Source organism: Gavia stellata, unplaced genomic scaffold (genome assembly GCF_030936135.1).
Source record: "Gavia stellata isolate bGavSte3 unplaced genomic scaffold, bGavSte3.hap2 HAP2_SCAFFOLD_44, whole genome shotgun sequence".
Taxonomy (NCBI): Eukaryota; Metazoa; Chordata; class Aves; order Gaviiformes; family Gaviidae; genus Gavia; species Gavia stellata.
In genome coordinates this window covers 74151-96423 of record NW_026777121.1, presented here as the reverse complement: position 1 = coordinate 96423, position 22273 = coordinate 74151, and the positions used below count along the sequence as shown (strand labels likewise).

Below are 22273 nucleotides of genomic sequence, written 5' to 3'. Positions count from 1 at the left end.
TCTTCAATGTCCAGACATGTGCCTACTGCCTGGAGGAGTTCTGTTCTCTGGCGTATGCTTTTTGGGAAGGAGCTGGTGGCAAACGGCTGCAGGGAGCAGGGTGGCAGTGAACTTCCCAAAGAGGCTATGATGCCCCACTTATTTCCTGCCAGCTACTAGCAGGCAGTGCTTGGACCCAGGCGCTGCTGCCTGCCACGGGGCCTGCACGCCCTCATCCCACAAGCACAGCATTTGGCAGGGGGAGGGTCTGTCGGGGGTGTCCGATGCCAGCTTCTGCCTCCCCTCATGCTTGGAGGCCACCACGCCCAGCACCCGGAACCAGCGACTCTGTGACATCAGCCCCGGAACCAAGGTTGCCGCACTGGTGGCGACGAGCTCTCCGTTCTTGCAGCTGCCACGTGTTGCTGGCAGCGATGAATTTGCTCCCCCTCCTCGTCCTGCTGGCCCTGTGCTGGCCTGCACACAGCACATGTGGGTAAGTGGCCCGAGGCTCTGACTGGGAACTTGGGCAACCCTTATGGGGGTCACTGGAGGGTGCCTGCTCGTTCCCTTGAGCCTCGCCACAGCTTCCTGAACCCCACCTGGGAACCTCAGTTCCTTGCCAGCACCCATGCTGCTGGCACAACTGGCCTGCGGGGACAAAGCAGAAACAGGGGTGGATGCACGCACGCCCCACGGGGTTCCCTGGCCTTGCTGTCCACGCAACGGCATGTGGAGCGGGAAGACGGCTGACTCGTAGCCTGAAGAGCAGCAAGCCCTCGAGCAGGACAGTAAGGAGTTTCTGTTTCCAGAGGGACCTGTGCGCTCCGGCCCATGGCTTCTCACTACGGCATGTCACGCGTCGTGGGTGGCACAGATGCCCAGCCAGCGACCTGGCCCCTCCTGGATCATCGGCATCCAGCATCCCTGGAAAACGGGCACAGGGCATCTGTGCGGAGGGTCCCTCATCAGCCCACAGTGGGTCCTCGCGGCAGCCCACCTCTTCACTGAGGCCAGATAAGGAGGAGCAGGGAATGGGGGTATCCCCACAGCACTAGCAGGTGCCCTGTGCACGGCACCATGTGCTACTCCCGTCCCGTCCCGTTCCCTTGCAGCACGCCCCGTGCCTGGGCACTCCAGGGCCCAGCTGACAGACTGCTCAGGAGAAGGCTGGGCTTGTGCCACTGCTTCCTAGCAGCCTCCGAGTGCACGCAAGTGCTAAAACTGACAGTTCTTCCAATAAAATGGCCAATTTTCACAGCTAACCATGCGGACAAACCCCTCGGCGGTCGCGCAGCGGGACGGGCAGGCCCGCGCTGCCGCGCCGCTGCCGCTGCCCACCCCGCCGGGCGGCGCAGCCGCGCTCTCTCTCGCGAGGCTGCGTCCCAGAGCGCGTGCACCGGTTTGGCCGCTGCCGACCGCCGTCGCGGCGCTGCTGCGCGCGCGCGGGGGCTTGAGGCGGGGCGCGGCGGCCGCGATGGCGGAGCCCTGCTGAGGGCGTGCGGGGCCCGGCGGGGTGAGAGCCGGGGCTCGCCGTGGAGGTCCCTTCCCCTTCCCCACTCCCTCCCCTTCCCCACTCCCTCCCCTTCCCCACTCCCTCCCCTTCCCCACTCCCTCCCCTTCCCCACTCCCTCCCCTTCCCCACTCTCTCCCCTTCCCCACTCTCTCCCCCCACTCTCTCCCCCCACTCCCTCCCCCCACTCTCTCCCCCCCTCCCTCCCCCCACTCCCTCCCCCCACTCTCTCCCCCCTCTCTCTCCCCCCACTCTCTCCCCCCTCTCCCTCCCCCACTCCCTCCCCCGCTCCTTCTCCCCACCCCCCCCCGCGCGATGCTCCCGTCCTCTGCGGGGCCTCCTCTGGGCTGCGCGTTAAAGCCGGGGGGGGGTGGCCCCTTTGGCGGGAGCCTCCAGAGGTTCTGGCGGCCGGGTTGCTGCCCGGGGGTCGGGTGCCGTCAGCGAGTCAGCGTGTGTACCCGGTCTGAAGGAGGTCAGAGTGAGCAAGAAACGCGTTTCTGCAAAGGGGGCATGAATGCTTGTTGGACAAGAACACGAACTCATGGTTCTCTGTCCGCTAGTTCTGCTCGTTCCTGCCATGGCTTTGTGTTCTTTTTTTTCCCCAGGATTATTCTCCAAGAGGATTTAGACCTTGCTTCAGAAGGTATGACTTTTCTTTTGGCTGTATTCGTTCTTTTGGGGGCCACGGAAATAAACTAAGCTGCTTTGTTTTGCAGCTGCTCCATTATAGCAGGTATTTTTCTGGAAGAGAGAAAAAACAACAAATCAAAACCTTTTTTCCTTCCCTGTATTGAGTAGATAACTTTACCTATTTGTACATACTGTTAGTGGTATAAAGTATATAATCATATTTTGATGTAAAAAATCAGAATATTTACAACAGTATAAAGTGGTGTAAGAGATGTCGCCTCACACACACACCCCCCCCCCCCCAGTATTCTTTATTGCTAGACTTTCCACAGCTTTTTATTTTTGTTCATCCTTTGTGGCATTTTTAGCGATCCTGGGATTTTTGATCTAGAAGAATGCTAAACGCTTCTATGTCTTTGTCAGATGCATCCTCTTTGTGACATCATCATATTCCTTTTTAAGTTAAATGTTATAAAAGTTATATGAAGTTTGATTTTGAAGTGTACTTTGCAAGATGGACTGAAGGACTCACACCGGGGGAAAATGCACAGGTGTTTAACTTCTTATGTCCTTGAGTAATTCAGTTGTGTACAAAATACTTTGAGGTGTTGCCAGTAGCCTGAGATTTCTGTTCCTGAAATCTGGTTTTAAAGAAATGAAAGCCTTGTTTCTTTTGTTCTTCACTGCCAGTTAGGAAAGTGTTGTGTTTTCCCTGTAAACTGTGTGAAATGCCCCTGTGTGATTTCCTTAGTAAACTGTTGAGACATGTACAAAACCAAGTTTCCAATGCTAAATCAGACATTATTCTGATGAAGAATTACACACAGCACAGTGTGAGGCGTGTAATTAATGCATAGCTTTGTTTTGTTTTTCACAGGCTCCTTTAGTAAATAACTTTTTTTTCCTTTCCTGAAAACCGATCTGGATCTTGAGATCTGCTGGGAGCTATAGATGCGTGTATATTTACTTTCTTGTGGAAAATATAAATAGATTGTAATGATTTTCTCGTGTATTATATGAGCCAGATGGTAATTGGCTATTTGATGTTAGCTAGGTGTAGTTGTTTAACACCTTGTACCTGAGGACAGGAATTTTTCTTTTGCTGTCCTAATGGATGAAGTAATTCAGATGAAAGTCCTGTGGGATCGGGAATTCTAGGAATAGTTTGGTTTCTTTTCAAAAGGACTATGAAGACATTGAAATACTGTGCACCTGTTTTCAGCACACAAATAAAAGAGCCAGAACAACCTCTGAAGGAGGCGCTTGAATGCTGTGTCTTTCATTCTTCTGTGATGTGAGTGGAAGCATATCTATCGCATAACATGAACTCAGTATTCCACTGTGCTGCCTGACATGGTTAAGAATACTTGTATCTTGGATATGTCACGTCAGAGGAGCTGCAGGGTTTTTGAGTTAGAAGATGGCAAGGTACAGATTATTAAAAAAAAAATTAAAAAACTCTCTCTGGTTTGTGGCTTTCTCCCTGGCTGTGTTTGAGATCTCGGGGGAAGAGGGCCTCAGGAAATATCTCTGGGTAGTTGATTGTTTTTATGTGCTCACCTTCCCTCATCTATATGATCTGTCGCAGGTATATGTAGAAATACATCTGACTTTTCTTTATGAGAACATATGCAGTAGATACTAGGCCTTGGCTTTGTATTCAAATGCTTGCTAATACCAGTCTTCTCTAATGCTTCTTGAAGATGCCTGCTGCCTGTGAACCAGTGCTTGAAGCTATTGAAGACACTGTGTCAGCAGAAGACTTGAAGCCACGTGATCGGCAGTTTGTAAGAAAGAATGTTTTTCCAAAAGTGCGAAAACGCAATTCACAAAAAAATACTCAGGCAGACGATGATCCCCCAAGTGACAGGTAAATTCTTCCATCAACCCTATCTTGTTGCTTTGCTCGTATCTTGTGTGCACTGTCAGCTTCTAAAAATAAGGTGGAAGTTCTCATTGTCTCATAGTGTAAAATTTGAATACAAGATAAAAATGAGTAAAATAGTGTTGATAAAATGTAGTGATAATGAACAATAAATCCTGGGCAGATTTCTTGCCCTAGACAAACTTTCTCTAGAAATCAGTTATGACTGAGATATTGATTAATGGAGTAATCAGACTGGAAAAATGGTTCCTGTTACTTCAGCTTGTATGTGTAAAACATTTCTGAAAAATTGTCTGCTTCGCCTTAATTACCTAAATAGAAGCTGAGCTCTTCAAAATGCAGTCCTGGAGTAGCCTTGTGCCATCTGGAATGAGAAATAAGAATAAAATTCTGAGAATCACGAAAGGATTGAGGCTGGAGGGGACCTCTGGAGGTCATCTTCTCCAAACCCCCTGCTTCAGCAGGGCCACCTACAGCCAGGTGGCCAGGACCGTGCCTAGCTAGTTTTTGAATAGCTCTAAAGAGGGAGATTCCACCACCTCCTTGGGCAACCTGTGCCAGCGCTCAGTCAGCCTCACAGTCAAAAAGTGTTTCGTGATGTTCAGAGGGACCCTGTGTTTCAGTTTGTGCCCGTTGCCTCCTGGCCTGTCACTGGGCACCGCTGAAAAGAGCCTGTGTCTGTCCTCTTTGGACCCTCCCTTCAGGTATTTAATATCCATTGATGAGCTTCCCCCGAGCCTTTCTCTTGCAGGCTGAACAGTGCCAGCTCTCTCAGCCTCTCCTCTTAGGAGAGATGCTCCAGTCCCTTAACCATCTTCATGGCCCTTTGTTGGACTGTCTCCAGTATGTCCATCTCTCTCTTGTGGGTGCATCCCATCAGGGCCCAGGGACTTAGGTATGTCCAGTTTGCTGAAGTATTCCCTGACCTGCCCCTCTTCCACCAAGGGTACATCTTCCTTGCTTCAGTCTTTCCAGCTGGTTTCTGGAACCTGGGATTTCCAAAGGCTGTACTTGTTGTTTGTACATCCTCCTGCAAGTGATACAGTGAGACTTCTTTTGAACTTACTGTTTTATTTCAGTGGAAATCGTATGCAATAACTATGGAACGTATCTTTTGTGTTTTTCCTTCTTGTGATTCCCCTGGGAGCCGAATCAACTTTCTGCTGCAGTGGAATTGATCAAAGTATAAATGAACTCAGTTATCGATTCTAGTTTCTACTGCATTTCAGAGATCTGGATTTTGGTTGGTGCCACCCCCTGCTCCTCCTCCCCCTGCCCCCCCTTAATTTCGAGCTGGTGGATGAAATTTCCCTGCATTATAAAGATGGAAATAAAGTATGTCTAGAATGTGCAGGAAATTCGATTTTGGTTTCTCATTAGTGTTCAAAAGAGATTTTTATAAGCATAACAGTCCACCTTTATGTGAAGGCCCATTCTGCCAGGAGTGTGTGTACAGCTGAACCGGTGGCCTATACGTACTTGACGCTAGCACTCCATTCTCCGAAGTATTCAGGAGAATACTGTATGTTATTTAACAGGCTGTATTTTAGTGTTTTTGACCCAAGAATGCACATTGAATGTACGTTGTTTAGACAGTAGGAATGCTAAATACATTGTATATGTGCAACACGTGTTGCACACGTCTAATGATCATTAATGTGCCATCAACAATTTGTGGTTTCTAGCTAGGGGAAGTAGCTTTAAAAAAAGAAGCGTGGGGGAGGAAAAAAAAAAATGTGGGCAGGGCAAAGGATGGTGTTGCAGGATGTCTGTTGTTCTTGTACTGGCATCTTTAGCTCATTGGCACATTTATCCCAGGAGTTTCAGTGAGAGCTTCTTGCAGAATTTTTTGTTGGTTCTTAAACCATTGTGTGTGCCAGCTCCATGGTGCACATCTGCCATGCTGCTTCTGTAGCCCAGAAAGGTTGGGATATGAGCTTTCAGACGTTAGTGTGGCTGGTGGCAGGCTTAAGTTAAGAATTTATAAAGATGCCTTGTATGGAGGGAACTACAGTCAATGGGTGCCGTAATATCAAAAGGCCGCAGTTTAGCTCTAACAGTTTGTTTGCTGGTGGCCTCATTTCAGTGCAGTCACTTGAAGGTCCCTTGTTAAATGATAATTTTCAGAAAGTGAGTTGTTTGGTTTGTTTTTTTAAAATACAACTGCAGCGTACTGAATCTCTTCTTATCCTACAGCTCTTGTACATTCTCCGTTCTAAAACTCTTTTCTTGCCACTTGTGGTGGCTTGACCCTGGCCAACAACTGAGCAGCCACCCAGCCACTTGCTCAGCCCTCCTCTCAGTAGGCTGAGGGAGCTAACTGGAAGAGCAAAAGCGAGAAAACTTGTGGGTTGAGGTAAAGGCAGTTTAAGTGAAGGCAAGAGTAAGGATAAACTTCAAGGGATGCAAAAGCAATTGCTCACCACCTCCCACAAGCAGACTGATGCCCAATCAGTCTCAGAACAATGGTTAGTTTGGGAAGACCAAACTACCAGTTTTTATTGCTGAGCATGATGTCATCTGGTGTGGATTATCCTTTTGGTCAGTTTGGGTCAGCTATTCTGTCCATGTTCCCTCCCAGCCTCTTGTCCATCTCCAGCCTGCTTGTGGCGGGGTGGAGCACGGTGGGCAACAGGAGGTTTTGATGCTGTGCAAGCACTGTTCCACAATAGCTAAACCACAGGTGTGTTATCACCACTGTTTGAGTCATAAATACACAACACAGCATCATACGGGTTGCTGTGGAGAAAGTTAACTCTATCCCAGCCAGATCTATTACCCGCTCCACTAAACTCGCATAATTATAATGTTTTTCCCTGCCTGTTTTGGAGTTGTTACTGTTTGTGTTGCTTATTTTATAGTTGAAGAACTACAATTAATTGAGTCTGTTCAGTGGGCCTGATGGGGAAGCTTGTTCATCTTTTAACTTCTTCGTTAATTTTTCCTTAACAGCGTTATTCCTGGTGCTCAGAAAATGTGGATTCGTACATGGGGATGTTCTCACAATAATTCAGATGGTGCATATATGGCTGGACAGCTGGCTGCATATGGATACGAAATTACAGGTAACAATATGGGACAAGTCGCATAATTCAGTTTTTTGGGGTGAATGTTCAGAGCTGTCAAGCTGTTGTTGAATGTTTTTAGTCTTAATTACACTTTTTTAAAATGCCCCTTTGATCCCTTTCTGATTTGAAGGTGAGGAGGTAAAGTGTTTTCCTGGCATTAAGGAGAATGATTACAAGATGAGGGCTTTCAGAATGGTTAGGTTTTCCTGACAGGGCAGCCATCTGATAGATGTCATGCAGTGCCTTTTGTGGGCATTTTGCTTGCTAAACTGAATTGAAAAGTTTCCGTAGGAGTGGAAGGGAAAGATCTTAATTCTTGGGCAGAATCTAGCTGGTTGTCTGATTGTAACTGGTGGAACCCAAGTGCGAGAGAGAGAGAGAGAGAGGAAGGAGAAGTGTTGTCACTTAGTGATGAGTGTGTTTGCTGCTGGAGCAGAGGTGAACTACTCCATGTGAACGATCCTTTGTTTTGGGAGGGATGATCAGTATGATGGAGGTGGGATGATCTAGGATTGTATCTTGTACATTTGAAAGGGCTGAAGATGCTATTTTTCCTTTCCTTCCAAATACTTTAAAACACTCCCTGTCGTCTTGTTCCACCTCCCCAACCCTAAAAAAACCCCCCAAACTTGTGGTTGTGCTGGCCACGTTTCATCTCCTTAATGAAAAATGTGTTGAAAGAAAAGCTTGCCGAAAGCTGAAAACACAGATTGATGTTGTGTTTCAGTGGAGAATTATTGTCTGAATGCTTTTGTGTAACTTACAGAAAAAGATTTTGGGATTCAGGTAGCCAAGAATTGAACATGAGTCAGCAATGTATTCTTGAGGCAAAAAAAGGCAAACTGCATCCTGGGCTGTGCTAGCAAGAGTGTAGCCAGCAGGTCTGGGAAAGTGATCCTTCAGCTCTAGTGGTACTTGTGAGACAGCGTTTGGAGTGCTGTGTCCAGTGAGCCAGCTTGCGCCCAGTTTTGGGCTCCCCAAAACGAGAGAGGTTGATGTAGTGGAGCGAGTCCGACGGAGGGCCACCAAGATGGTTTGGGAGCACACGATGTATGAGGAGAGACCGGGTTTCTTCAGCCTTAAGAAGAGAGAGCTCATGGAAGATCCTAGTTGCAGATAGGAATAGCCAGTAGGAAGGTACAGAGAAAATGGAGTCAATCACTTGTCAAAGGTGTGCAGTGAAACAAAGGACAGCAGAGTCTTGCCCTTGACAAAGTGGCAGTTAAGATTTTTAGCATCCAGTGCGTAACTTATTGCTCATGCTGTCCAGCCTTTGATAGAGGAAATGCCAATATAGAAAGTTTTCCAACATTTCTCGAGTATCTCTCATCAGTCCCTTTTTAAGGAAGCATGTTATTTTTTTTACAGTGAGTCATCTGGGAAGTTCAGCTAGAATGTCAAGAAGGGATTTAATCTTTTTTGTACTATACAGTGAAGTAGTTACTCAGTAGGTATTGCTTACGTAATCCAAATTTCAACCATTTCTTGAAATTAACGTTGTTTGCACTATGCACAAAATAACCAAAAAAAAAGTTTTGCAAGAGCTATTTCCTAAATCGATGCCTCTCTCTGTTGCTAGAATTTGTTAGTTTAATGTAAAACTGTTATAAACTTGAGGAAAAGATAGAAATACTCACTAAGGTGAAAGACTGTCTGTTGTCACAGCATCTTGGACAGCTATTACCTAAGTAAGTGTTTTGATTAGCCTGTTTCCTGTATGTTCCTAAGCTTTAGAGTCAACAACACTTGTTGAAGAGATGCTGGAGTGAAGTTCTGGTTCTAGTAAATAAAATGTGACCTTTACTTGCAGTTACTGCTTCACTATAAGGGAAATGGTCAAGCACTGTTTCTAGTGTCTTCTATCTAACTGCAAGATTGAAGAAAAAAAGAGGGTAGAAAAGACACATCGGATAGTCTTTTATTGCGAACTAGAAGTTGTAACAATGCAACCTGCCTTGTAAGTTGGCTTAGCTGAAACTGGGCATAGGTATAATGATGTCTTCTAATGATAGAAATAAGTTTTTGTGACTTGTTGCAAAAATCTTATTCTAATATTATTCCTTATCGCTGTTTATTGGGCGGATTTTCTACCCTGTTCTTGATTTGAACTGTGTTCAAGAGACGCGGAAGTCTTTTTTCTTTTCTTTTTTTCCTTGCCTTTCTTTCACCTGTTTCAAAAATGTTCTTTCTGTACAAGAACCCTTTGTTGCTTTCAAGAGTGGCTCTATCCAAAGGTGAAAACTGAGGGCTGTGCTACAGTTTTTCACAGCAAAGACTACCTCTGTCTGGGGGGAGAGCGCAGCGTGAATCTGCAATATACAGAGCGTGCGGTAACAGCGGTGCTGATTAAAAATCAGGAACTGCATCAGCTTAAAAAGAGGCAAAGGGAAACCAGCAGAAGAGCTGAACCTATTTTTGTATCTGCTTTTACAGTGTGAAGGTAGGCAGTGTTCTCAACAAATCTTGCATACCATCCTGTGGGAACACAAAGCTCCTTTGTTAGTGTGAGCCATGCAGAAATGTGTGGACCAGATGCAATCAGCCTAGGGCTGTACCATGGCACTTGTTCATGTTCTGAAAACTAGATAGCTGATGGTGGCTTTATTGGTTCTAAAACTGGTTTTGGTTTCTTGGCAGCGTGACTCCCTGTATAGTTTAGATATGCCTGCAGACCTGCTAGAGTGCTCCCTTTCAGATACACCCTGGAGGAAGCAACTCCCATGGTACAGACAAGTAATGCCTCCTGTGAAAAAGAGGAATCAGGCGAGCTGGGAGCTCTCAAATACCGCGAGCCAAATGTTTGTTTGGGAAGGGAATTCAGTATGTGTGCCACCTAACAGTACTTTCTCTCCAAAAAATGGAACCGAACGTGTATAGTCAGACATAGAAGGAATTGACTTGTGAAGCGGGTAGTCATATCAGCATTTGTTGGCATCTATAGGTTTCTGGTTCTGTGGAGTGGATGGGATTTGGCCCAAGCTTCTTGAATGTATTTTGATGGATGAAGCAGTTAAGTATGCTTGGTTTTTTGTGATAACTGTTACAAATCTGTAATATAAAAACTCATCTACACAATGTATGTAGGTGAGCAGGCACTTCTTTAGTGCAGCGCTGGACGCACAGGGGATCACTCCACCTAGCGTGCATGTTTAGTTTCTCTGCTACAGAAGTTGTGTACAATCAAAGGATACATATTCATCATATTTCCAAGAAACAGTTAACATATTCATAGAGTTTCTGAGAACTCGTCAGTCTATGTAAATGCTCGTGACGCATGCGCCTTCAGGTACGCAGGTGGTCATCTAAGGTCCTCTGGTGGTCGTCCATAGTCTTCCTCATGGTGTCCTCTAGTTGAACCCCGTCTTTGCGCATGCTCAGCTTGGTTGCAAAATTCCATTCTTGGAATCTTCTTAAGTTTTCCTTGGTTTACTGACCAGGCCTACAGCTTATCATTCTCTTGACAGGCAAATTCTACCTATTCGCAATGCTACATTGTTCAACGGTTAGTTTATGATCAAATCACAGCTAAATCGTACCTAGTTACCTTCATACAGACTATATAATTTAATTTTTTAGTAATCGCTCTCTGGATTATACTATTCTCTCAATATCCATACTTAAATTAATCAGTGGTTATTTCTATTAATATTTATTGATTGGCATTCTTGATCTTTGAATCAAGATGGGAAAGGTAGGGAATTTTCCAAGCCGCATCACTGGTGCATATCAGGTCACATTGTCACAGGACTCAGACAAGACTTTTCTATTCGATTCTTCATCGTTCCATCTCGTCACTGTTGGTTCCTTAGTACAGAAGAGCGACTCCCTGGTGAGGTTCCTATGGTTATTGTTTCTAACTTAAGAATCCTAACTTACGCATTTGTATTTTATTATTTTATTTATTTTATTTATTAATCAAATTTAAACTTTCTACATGATCATATTGTGATTATTTTTTTAAAAATCAGAGTATTTACAACAATTCCCCCCTTTGAAAGTTTTGAAAATGATTTCAATAGTTTGATTTTAATCAGTTAAGTAGATTATGTGCATCAAGTATAGATGCCAAACGAGTTAATCGATTCATCATCCTCCAGTTTATAATATATTCTTGATAAAACAAGACTGATTAAAAATCAATATCAGGAGAACAACGATAGGGTGGCATAACTTATTTAGGATGCCTGTAGCAGTAGGTGACCACCCGAAAAGTGTCCCGCCATTTATGTTCCGCATCCTTTTCCACCCTCCCTAAAACACGGTGTATTTCTTCTACGTTGTGATGAACGGTTATTCAAGTTCTTTGTCCATTTTCCTTGACCTTTTTCAAAATTTTGATTAAATCCTGGTGTTGTAGCAATTGTTTCACTAAAGTGAGATTCAATCCAATGGGTGTAGGCAACAGTTCCTGAATTGATGTATAATTAGATTGCAAGAGCTGGTGAGGTGTGACTGGAGTCAAATAAGAAAAAAAAATCACGTCCCATGATTTCAGTGAAATTACAAACGCAAAAATCTGAGTGATTCCTAGTATCTATAACTACATCATCTACGGATATAAAATCACAAGCTGTTCTCAAACATACACAGCCCTTACCAATATATATATATAAGCAGTGTTTCAGGGTTTTCGTCAGGGCGAGTCTCAAAATGGCAAACATTTTGTTCAGTATCTAAACAGATATCCCGACCTGTGATTGCATTACCTTCACAGATGAACCCTTGTTGTTCTCGTACAACAACCCTTGTTGTTCAAAATCTACAGTTTGTCATTTCTGTCCCACTTTTTGGGCTCATATTCTGTGCTCAAATGGATAGAGTATGGTTCCATTGTGATTCAATCCTAATGCAATAACAGGGTAAGTCGAATATATTGAAGCATTGTGCATAGTTCATACAAAAGTTGTGGCTGTACTTGTGACGGGATCGTAGGTAAAGTTTACCAAATTCCACCAGGACTGGAGTTTTTTCTCTAAATTAGTGGCACTCTCGCAGATTATTTTTCGAATCTTGGTGGGGAGAGTGCCTTCTTCACCCTCTCTTATGATTGAAGCAGCTACTGATTGCGCCCACAGTTGAGCCTGGATACAACTGGGAGCCAAAGATAGGTTATCTTGGACCACACCGAGTCCATCTACAATCATTTCATGGTCGTCTCCATTCACCTTTTCCCATTTTGGTACTATGTTTGACAACAGCCACTGATTAGTTTCTAAAGCCAATAGGGAAGATTGCAAAGGCTGTTGCAATTTAGCCAGTTCACTAGTTGTAGTAGCCAATTTGTCTCCCGATGTATTTTGCTAATTTGCCTTTTTAATGTCTGATTCATTCTTTCTGCTTTTCCACTCGATTGAGGCCTCCAGGGGGTACGTAAATTTCAGGTAATTCCCAGAACTTTGCTAAGATTTTGTACTACATCTGCAACAAAATGTGGGCCTCTATCAGAAGATATTCCAATAGGTGCTCCAAATCTTGGAATTATTTTTTGTAACAACCATTTAATGATTTTCTTTGCTTGATTGGTCTGACAAGGAAAAGCTTGAGGCCATTCTGTAAAAGTATCAACCCCCACCAGAATGTATCGATACCCTTTTTGTCTGGGTAATTTTGAAAAATCAATTTGCCAATAATCTCCAGGTTGTACTCCCGATTTCAAGGTTCCCATTGGAAGTCTTCTCTTTACCACCGGATTGTTTCGCAAACAAATCTCACACTTGGCAGAAATCATTTGAGCCACTTCTAACATTCTTAGAGACACCACATATCTCTTTAAAAAGGTGACTAATGCTTCTGGACCCCAATGGCACTCTTTATGTTTTGTTTGTAATATTTCTCTCATCGGAAGTGGGGGAATTACTACCTGTCCCTGAACTGTGACCCACCATCCTGCTAAATTCCTTTTTGCGTCTAATAACTTCCCTAGTTTCTCATCTTCCTCCGAATATTGAGGTTTCTCTTTTGGTAATGTAATGTTCTTTGTAGGAATTAATGCCATTTGTAAGGCATTCCTTTGTGCTATTCCTTTAGCTGTTCTATCAGCTAATTGTTCCCTGTAGCTTCTTTCCTGTTTCCTGATTGATGTGCTTTACAGCGCACGATTGCCACTTTGATCGGTCTCTGGACTGCTTGGAACAATTCCAGTATTTCCTCTTTGTATTTGATGTTTGCCCCTTTGAGAGGATAATAGTCCTCTTTCTTTCCATAATATCCCATGGACACGTACTACACCAAAAGCATCCTTTGAGTCAGTCCAAATGTTTACTCTCTTTCCTTCGCTCAGTTCTAACGCCTTCGTCAAGGCTGTCAGCTCTGCCTTTTGCGCTGAGGTATTGCTGGGCAAAGCATATGCTAGCAGAGACTCTCTTGCCTGCTCAGTCAAGGAAGCCCTGTCCCTGGGCCAGCAGTCCTTATTCCTTGTGCTCCTCAAAGAAGGGTCCTGTGGTCATAGGAGCCGAAGTCCTGACTGTGCCACCAGCCCGATGGTGCTAAGCAGCAGGATGTGTTTGCTCCTCCTTGAGCCTTCCTGAGGACAGCCCTGCCAGGGTGAGGGGCTCTTCCCCCTGGATGTTGTGGGGATGAGGGCCTGATGAGCTTCATCAGCCTCCCTGGAGCAGCATGGCCCTGAGCACCCGTACTTACTACCGGTGTGCACCGAGTGTTTGCTCTGCAAAGAGAAAAGCCTCACCTCCCCTGTTTGTGTGCTTCTGTAGGCAGAGCGTGCCTGATGTACAGAGACGCTCCCCCTCCACCCCCAGCCTCCCCAGATTTCCTGTGCGGGTGGGTGGGCAAGCCCTGCCTCACCTGGCCCGTCTCTGCTCCGTAACCGGCATACGGTCTGTGTCCTGACAGGGCAGTGGAGTGCGGTGCTCTCCATGTGTATTCTCCGTACAGCCATTTTTACAGTCTGTACGGTGAGAGAAAGCTATCGCCCCACCTCACCCTTCTGTTGGTTTCTGTCCTCTATACGGCCAGCGTACACTGTATAAGCAGACCAAAAAGCCCTGCCTTGGCAGTATCTAGTCTATGACTAGACATGCTTTGCCTGCATACAGTCTATCTACAGACAAAATACAGTCTGTATCTGGAGAGAAAAGCCTCCCTGTCTCTTTTCTGATAGGCAGAGTATAGCCTGATACATGCTGAGAAAGCAAGCCTGGCTTTGCCTGTCCATGCGCAGTGGTGAGGAAGACAGTATGTAGTCTGTATAGCAACAGAAAAGCTTCCCCTTGTTGCAGGTATGTTGCGTGTACGCAGATGGTTGGTATTCGATGTCGAGGTAGGCGAGGCACTGCTTTTCTATGTACGTGTATTACATTTAGCCCATATAGTCTCTGTGCAGACAGAAAAGCCTCTCATCACCTTGTGTGCGTATATTCCATGTATGCGTAAAGTATGTGTATCCATGTGCATGTGTTCCAAGTCAGGACAGCATACGCTCCACACACAGAGAGAAATGCCCTTCCTCCGTTGGCCTTGAAAATGGCTGCGTTCCATGTAGAGACAGTATTGACTCCACATAAAGACATCAACATTCATGCTGGACATAAAGCGTAACTTCCCCTCACCTGTCTGTCTGCTTTGTGCAGTCCGTATGCAGCTGACACACTGTACGTCTATTCTGCACGTTCTATGTGTGTGTTCTGTGCAGAGAGTGCATCTACATGGTTGTGCTTCCTGTGTCTGTATACTATTTTTATGTGTAGATACTCTGTCTTCTGAATAGAGAGAGGAAAAAAGCCTCAGTGAGATGAGGTCAGCTGAGGCTTCTCTTCCTGCAGATAGTGTATCATGTCTGTGGATGTTCTGTATAGACCGTGCGGGGGGGGTGGGGGTGTTTCTCTATGTTGACGAAAGACATGTATTTGGATGCATCTCTCTGTGTCTCTCCGTCTATATTCTGTTTATACTTGCTGCATGTTTTCTGTGTATATTCTATGCGTATGAAGGTACCTAGATGGTGTCCTAGCTGTGTGTATTTTACATGCAGGCAGAAGTTGCCTCGCTTGGGCAATGCAGGACTTGTTCCGTATGTAGAATATATGCAATGTACAGACAATGTAAAGGAAATGAAGCAAGCTTCAGCTAAGCAAGGTGAGGCTCTTTTGTTTCCGTGTAAAATACATACTGTCTTGTTTATGCCCCGTTCACAGATGCAAACCCCTCTGCCAAACTCTTCTGAGTGTAGGCAGGTAACATACTGTCAAGTTCTAGTCAAGCTATAGATGGCAAGCAGGGACATAGTCGAAACCCTTTTGTCCATCCGCCGAGGCTCTGCTGTCTGAATGTCTTCTAGCTTCAGCCTGGGGAGCTCGGCTGAGCCTTCTGCATTGCCACGGACGTGGACTTTGTGCTGCTTGGGTAGCAGGTGAACAGCGAGGGCGAGGTGAGAGTGACCAGAGGAGCAGAGAGGTGGCTCCCAGGTGAACTGGGAGCTCTGCAGGTGGTCATTTGAAGGGGCTGAGGGGAATGTTTTGGGGGCCACCTTGTATCTCAGCGAGAAAGGGCCGCCTGTGGGTTGCGGGTTTCCTCAAAGGCAGAGAAGTGGGTTGTGCCCCTGTGGAGGTGCCACCTGTGAAGGGTGAAAGCTCTCTAGGAAGCATGAAGAGCAGTTGGCCACAGAATGGACTAATCCCTGTGCAGTAAATAGCAGGGGTCTGGGAAGAGGTGTGGCATTTGTGTCCCCCTCAGGTGCAGTCTGGCTCTGCGCAGGCAGCCTTTCCGTTGTGGAAATGTGTAGCGTGGCTCTCTGGCACAGCAAAAGGAGGGAGAAATGAGGAATTTCCCAGGAACCCCTAGGAGATGAAGAATTGGGATGCATTCAAGGACTTTGACAGGACTTGCTAGGAATGACTGTCTTTAGGAGATTGGCAGGAGCATTGTAGAGTTGTTGGCTGGGAATTTCCGAAAGGGAATAAAAATACCTATTCCACTGCTGTTTTCTAGGATTGCCCCCAATCTAGGATTGCCCACGCTAGTTTTGAAGCATGTGAGGAGCACATCAGCATATGGCTCTGGAGGAGTGCTTTACTGCACCGTGGGGCTTTTCTCGCAGTCCTGCACTGTGTGGCGCTTTTGGAGCTTTCTGTCGGGGGCTTTTTGGGAGCGCTTCACCATGGGGCTTTTTGGGAGCGCTCCATCACTTGGGTGTTTTGGAGCTCTGCACCCCGGGGCTTTTTTGGAATGCTTCACCATTTCGTTTTTTTGGAAGCCCTTTATGGTTTCACTATTTTCTGGAATGCTACAGGACCCGGCATTTCTGGAGCGCATCACTGCGCCACCCCAGAGGAGTGCTTCACCATTTGGTTTTTCTGGGAGTCTGTCACTGTTTGGCTTTTTGGGAGCCCTCTTTGCGGGGCTTTTTTGGTTTGCTTCACCAGTTGGATATTTTGGAGCGCTTAACCCCGGTGCTTTTTAAGAGTGCTCCATCCCGGGCTTTTTCAGAGTCCTCCCTCGTAGTGGTGTTTGGAGCTCTCCACCCTGGGGCTTTTTGGGAGCAGTCCAACCCGGTGGTTTTTTGGAGCTCTGCACCCTGTGGCTTGTTTGGAGGGCTTCACCATTTTGTATTTTGGGAACCCTTTACAGTTTTGCTATTCTATGGAATAGTAGGAGACCTGGCATTTTTTGGAGTGCTTCACCGCGCCGTCCTGGAGGACTGCATCACCATTTGTTTTTTTGGGCGTCCTTCACAGTTTGGGGCTTTTGGGAGTCCTTCACAATTTGGGTTTTTTTTAGGGGGGAGCCCTGCACACTGGGGCTTTTTTCAAGGGCTTCACCATTTTATTTGTTTTGGGAGGGAGCCCTTCACAGTTTTGCTATTTTTTGAAATTTTACCAAACCCGGGATTTTTTGGAGTGCTTCACCTCCCTGCGCTGCCCCGGAGGAGTGCATCCCCATTTGGTGTTTTGGGAGCTGTTCACCATTTGGTATTCTTTTGGGGAGTCCTGCACCCTCTGTGTGTCTGGGGGCTCTGCACCCTGGGGCTTGTTTGGAGTGCTTCACAGTTTTGTTTTTCGGCGGCCTTTTGCGGTTTTGGTATTTTTCGGAATATTGCAGGACCCAAGATTTCTGAAGGCCTTCACAACGCCGCCCTGGAGGAGTGCCTCGCCATTTGGTTTTTCAGAGCCATTCCCAGTTAGTATTTTCTGGAGGAGTCTTGCAGCGTTTGGTGTTTTTTTGGAGGGAGTACTGTACCATTTTAAGGTTATTTTGGGGGAAATTCTGCACAGTTTGGTGGGTTTTTTGGGAGTCCTGCAGCCTGGGGCTTTTTTGGAGCTCTCCAAGCCGGTCCTTTTTGGAGCTCTGCCCCCTGAGGCTTGTTTGGAGGACTTTACCATTTTGGGTTTTGGAGCCTTCTATGGTTTTGCTATGTTTTGGAATATTACAAAACCCGGGATGTTTGGAGTGCCTCACCGCGCCACCCGGCAGGAGTGCCTGACGATTTGGTTTTTGGGAATCATTCACTTATCTTTCTGGGGGAGTCCTGCAGCGTTTGGTGTTTTTCTGGGGGACTCCTGCACCCTTTGGGGGCAGTTTCCGAACTGTTTGGTGTATTTTGTGGAGTCCTGCACCCTGGGTCTGTTTTGAAGCTCTCCAGCCCGGTACTTTTTTGGGACTCTGCACCATGGGGCTTGTTTGAAGGGTTCACTGTTTTGTTTTCTGGAGCCCTTTAGGGCTTTGCTGGTTTTTGGAACATTACAAAAGCCGGGGTTTCTGGAGTGCCTCAGCCTGCTGCCCCGCAGGAGTGCCTCACCATTTTGGGTTTTGGGAGCTGGTCACCGTTACCTTTTTGGGGGATTCCTGCATCTTTTTTTTGGTGGGACTCCTGCAGTGTTTGGTATTGTTTTAGGAGCACTCCACCCTGGTGGGTTTTCGGAGCTCTTCACCCTTGGGCATTGTGGAATTATTGCTGGAGGTGACTTGGAAATTAAATGTATATTTGCATTTTTAGGAAAGGTACAGCACTGAAGAAACTTTCGGGGTGGTCATGCAAGAGTTCCATCCCGCAGAAGTTCCCTAGGCAACCTTAGGTGTTGGCAATGCCAGGGGAGCTTGGTGTGCTGACTCTAAGAGAAACTGTACAGAGGGTGGAGCAGAGTAGAGACACCGCGGCCAGGCTCTGTGATAAGACAGGAACTGGAAGGTGCTATGGAACAATGCGATGGAGACTCACCCTGCTAACTAGGATAGGTACCTGGTCAAAGACAATGCTATTGTACAAAGATACAATAACCTATTTAGTGTGTGTAATGGTGTGTAGCGGAGTGCCTGGGAATGGGCCGACAGTCTCTCACCTTTTGACAAAATACTCATTATAATCTCATTATAATACTAAAAAACGCACCTCCATCCCAAAGCTACCCACCTCCAAGGTGCGACCACCCCTCACTGAGCCTGCGCTCTGAATTTTTCTTGGTCTCTACCTTTAAAAGCAAAGCGAGAAACTTTTACACCAATTACAACAAAGACAAATATGACTAGAGTCACTCAAGCTCCACCTGTAAAGTAAGAATAGTATAAAAGCTTAAGAGAGGAGGGATGTTAGGGAAGATACCATCGCAGACCTGCTCTGACATCTGGGATCAGTCGACGGGCTGAACCTCTCTTCCCCCCCAGAGGGATGCCTCTGAGTAAGATTTGGACACTTGGCTATACCAAGTGTGTCCCCCCCCGGGAGATTTGGCAACCTCTGTAGAGTTGTTTTGTGATTTAATGCGCTTGTAGGTGGCTATCTTTCGCATACTAACACTTGGCTATACCACGTGTTTTGTGATCTAGCGCGCTTGTAGCCAGGCTGTATTACTCATATTCAAACTATTTGTACCACCTTTGTGGGCAGTAAGAGTTCTCATTGAACGCAGTTAAATTCCTTAAGGGTGGCCGTGCTAGTTCATGCAACGTGGCTAGACTGAAAGTGTATGGAGTTACAAGTGCATCCGTAATCGTTAAGATTATATCTATCTATCTATATATGAGTGTGTGTGTGTGTATATATGTTTATACAGAACGCGATCGGACTTGTAATACAGGAAATGGGCACCACCCAGAATCTAAGCCTAGCCGCCCCCAGCCCCTCTGATATCTGAGGACAAGCTGGAACGCACGGGGGTTTATTTTCTGCCAAATTGCTCAGTCCTTGTAACGTGACAGGCATGTTTTCAGTGGTTCACCATTTTGTTTTTTGGAGCCCTTTATGGCTTTGCTATTTTGGGGAATATTACAAAACGGGGAATTCTTGGAGTGCTTCACTGTTCCACCCCAGAGGAGGGCAAACCGTTTCTTTTTTGTTTTCCTGGTAAGTCTTGCACCATTTAGGGTTTTTTTGGGGGGGACTCCTGCACCATTTGCATGTTTTTCTGGGGAGTCCTGCATCATTTGGGGTGTTTGGGAGTCTCCAACCCGGCACTTTTTTTGAGCTCTGCACCCTGGGGCTTGTTTGGAGGGCTTCACGATCTTGCTTTTTGGGAGCTCTTTATGGTTTTGCTGTTTTTTGGAACATTACAATACCTAGGATTTCTGGAGTGCAGCCCCGCAGGAGTGCCTCACCATTGTGGCTTTTGGGAGCTTGTCACCATTACCTTTTTGGGGGAATCCTGTACCATTCTTTTTTTTGTGTGTGTGGGATCCCTGCAGTGTTTGGTATTATTTTGGGAGCGCTCCACGCTGGTGGGCTTTCGGAGCGCTTCACCCTTGGGCTTGTTTGCAGTGGTTCACCATTTTTTTTTATAGGAGCCCTTTATGGCAGTCACGCCCTCCGTAGCGCTGCTTTCCCCTTTCCATTATGAAGCAGAAGACAGGCAACTGCAGGGCTGCTGCAGCACATGGCTCCGCTCCCTCTGACCCCTCTCTCCCTCTGCCTTCCAGGCACATCACCATGTGGCGCGTGGTGATCGGGGCCACCCGGTTGCCTCAGCTGGGCCCTGAGGCCCAAGTGCGCAATATCAAGCGGCTACTGGTTCACGAGCACTACAGTAACATCACGCAGAGGAACGACATCGCCCTGCTGGAACTGGACCGGCCTGTGCAGTGCAGCTACTCCATCCAGCTTGCCTGTGTGCCCGACGCCTCGCTGAGAGTGTCGGAGCTGACAACCTGCTACGCCAGCGGCTGGGGTTCCACGACTGCAAGATGCGAGTTCCCAAAAAGTACTCGTGTCCTGAGCGCAAGCTTGGCACGCAGGGGAGACGGGTTGGCCTTCCTGAGAGCAGAGGCGAAAGCCAGAGTCAGGCTGCGGGGACGCATGCCTCTAGAGAGATGGGCCTGAGCCATTCCCCAGAGGGAGGCACAAGGGGACCACCGGTACAGTGCCTTCAAGGTGCAAAGCCAAGCCCTAGGGAAGGGCTTCACCCAGACAGGGGAGGAGAAATGGCAACGAGCTGCCTGGTGTTAATTCCTTTCTGTGCTCGCAGCTGGAGGATCAACTGATGTCCTGCAGGAGGCCAAGGTCCACCTCATTGATGTCAACCTCTGTAACAGCAGCGGGTGGTACAGAGGGGCCATCCACACCCACAACCTGCGTGCTGGCTATGCGCAGGGTGGCATCGACACCTGCCAGGTAGGAGCGTGCTACGAGTCAAGCCCCAGCAGCACAGGCAGCCCTCTCACAACCGTCCCACGCAGACCCCAGCGCGTGCTTTGCCTGGCAAGTCACCCTCCCACCGCTGGGTCCCCACCGCTGCTGGGGCTGACCTCCCCTTCCCCACCTGCAGCTCCTTGCCCAGTGCCCCCCTTGCCCCAGAGGCCTGCGACTCTGCCCACAAAGCCCATCCAGTGCTCTTGGCAGCACGCAGCTCCACATCCCAAGCCTGGAGCATGTGCGTTCCACACACGCAGGATCGCTGTGCAGAGATGAGAGAGAGCCCTGTTGGAGTGGGAGACGGACCCGGAGTAACGATGGAATCTCAATATGAGTATAGTCGTTCTCCCCTTTATTCAAGCTTACAGAGTATATATAGACAGATGCCAAGAACACGCGTCCGCAACAGTTGTCTGATTGGCTTACAGCCTCTGTTCACGCGCCAAGGCGGCGAGTGAGATTGGTACAGTGCTCTTACCTCTCCTCTTCGCGAATGTAGCTCCTTCTTCTTGTTTAGCATTCCACTGTCTCTTATCACAACAGGCTTTCAAGGACAGTTAACGGTTTCCTCTGAGCCTTTCCCCTCATCAGAGACTGGGTTGCTCATGGGAATCAGATCGTGTCCCTTGTTACTAAGCCATTCCTCCACAGAGCCCTACCTTACAGGCCCACGACCCCCTCCCACAAGCTCCTGTAGGCCCCGGCACCTGAGCGGGGCCTTTCTGTGCCTCAGAGCACAGCTCTGGCCGGTGCTGTGAGAGAGAAGGAGCCAGCCGTAGTGCTGACAGAGGCCACCCAACAACACCTTTGTCCTCTCTCCTCCGCTGCAGGGTGACAGCGGTGGTCCTCTCGTCTGCAAAGATAACGATGCAGACTACTTCTGTCTCGTTGGAGTCACCAGCTGGGGGAAAGGCTGTGCCGAGAGCAAGACGGCCCGGAGTCTACGCCTCCGCGCAGCACTTTTACGACTGGATCCTGGCACAGATGGGACTGCGCCCAGCAGTAACGGCTACTCCAACGCCACAGCCAGGCTTCACCTCAAGCCCCTTTCAGAGGCCAAGACCGATACCAACTCAATCGGGCACATTTACACCCTGCCCATTTCCAGTCCAGAGGCTGGTGCAATTCTTTAAACTGCTGCAGGAGCTCCTGCAGTTCCTAAGGGGGACAAAGGCCTGAGCAGCAGGATGGAGAGGATCCAGTGCAGCCGGCAGCGTACCACCGCCATTTCCTTGGCAGTGCTGAAGGGCTGAAGCTGACTCAGTTCTTCCAATAAACTTGCCAATTTTCACAGCTAACCATGCTTCAGTCCGATTCAGTCTCCCGTGCGAGGCAAGGACTTCCACGCCCGGCGCCTGCAAAACGAGGCTGCAGGCAGTCAAGTAGGGCACAAAGGGAAAGAGCCACTCAAAAGGGCTGAAACCGTGCCTGGTCAGAGAGGAGGGTTCTCAGAACCAAAGCAGAGCTCCCAGCAAGAATGGGCGAGTGTTAATAGAGGATTTTTGAGGGGGTTTTGGTGTAACTGGTTGATAATGTGTCTGTAGGAGCTATCTGGCCTTGGTTTGACTTAACAAGTTAACTCTTTCTTAGAAAGCTTCTCTGTAATATTTCTTCCAAAGCCTGTG

The 22273-nt window shown here is 47.4% G+C and overlaps 1 protein-coding gene across 1 annotated transcript in view; it reads left to right on the top strand.

Moving 5' to 3' along the window:
* Positions 1-413: 413 nt before the first annotated feature.
* Positions 414-22273, top strand: part of LOC132321748 (acrosin-like) — a 90682-nt gene continuing 68822 nt past the window's right edge. The window contains 3 exon segments of the mRNA XM_059835187.1: positions 414-475; positions 792-882; positions 884-991. Coding sequence (XP_059691170.1) covers positions 414-475; positions 792-882; positions 884-991 — 261 coding nt within the window.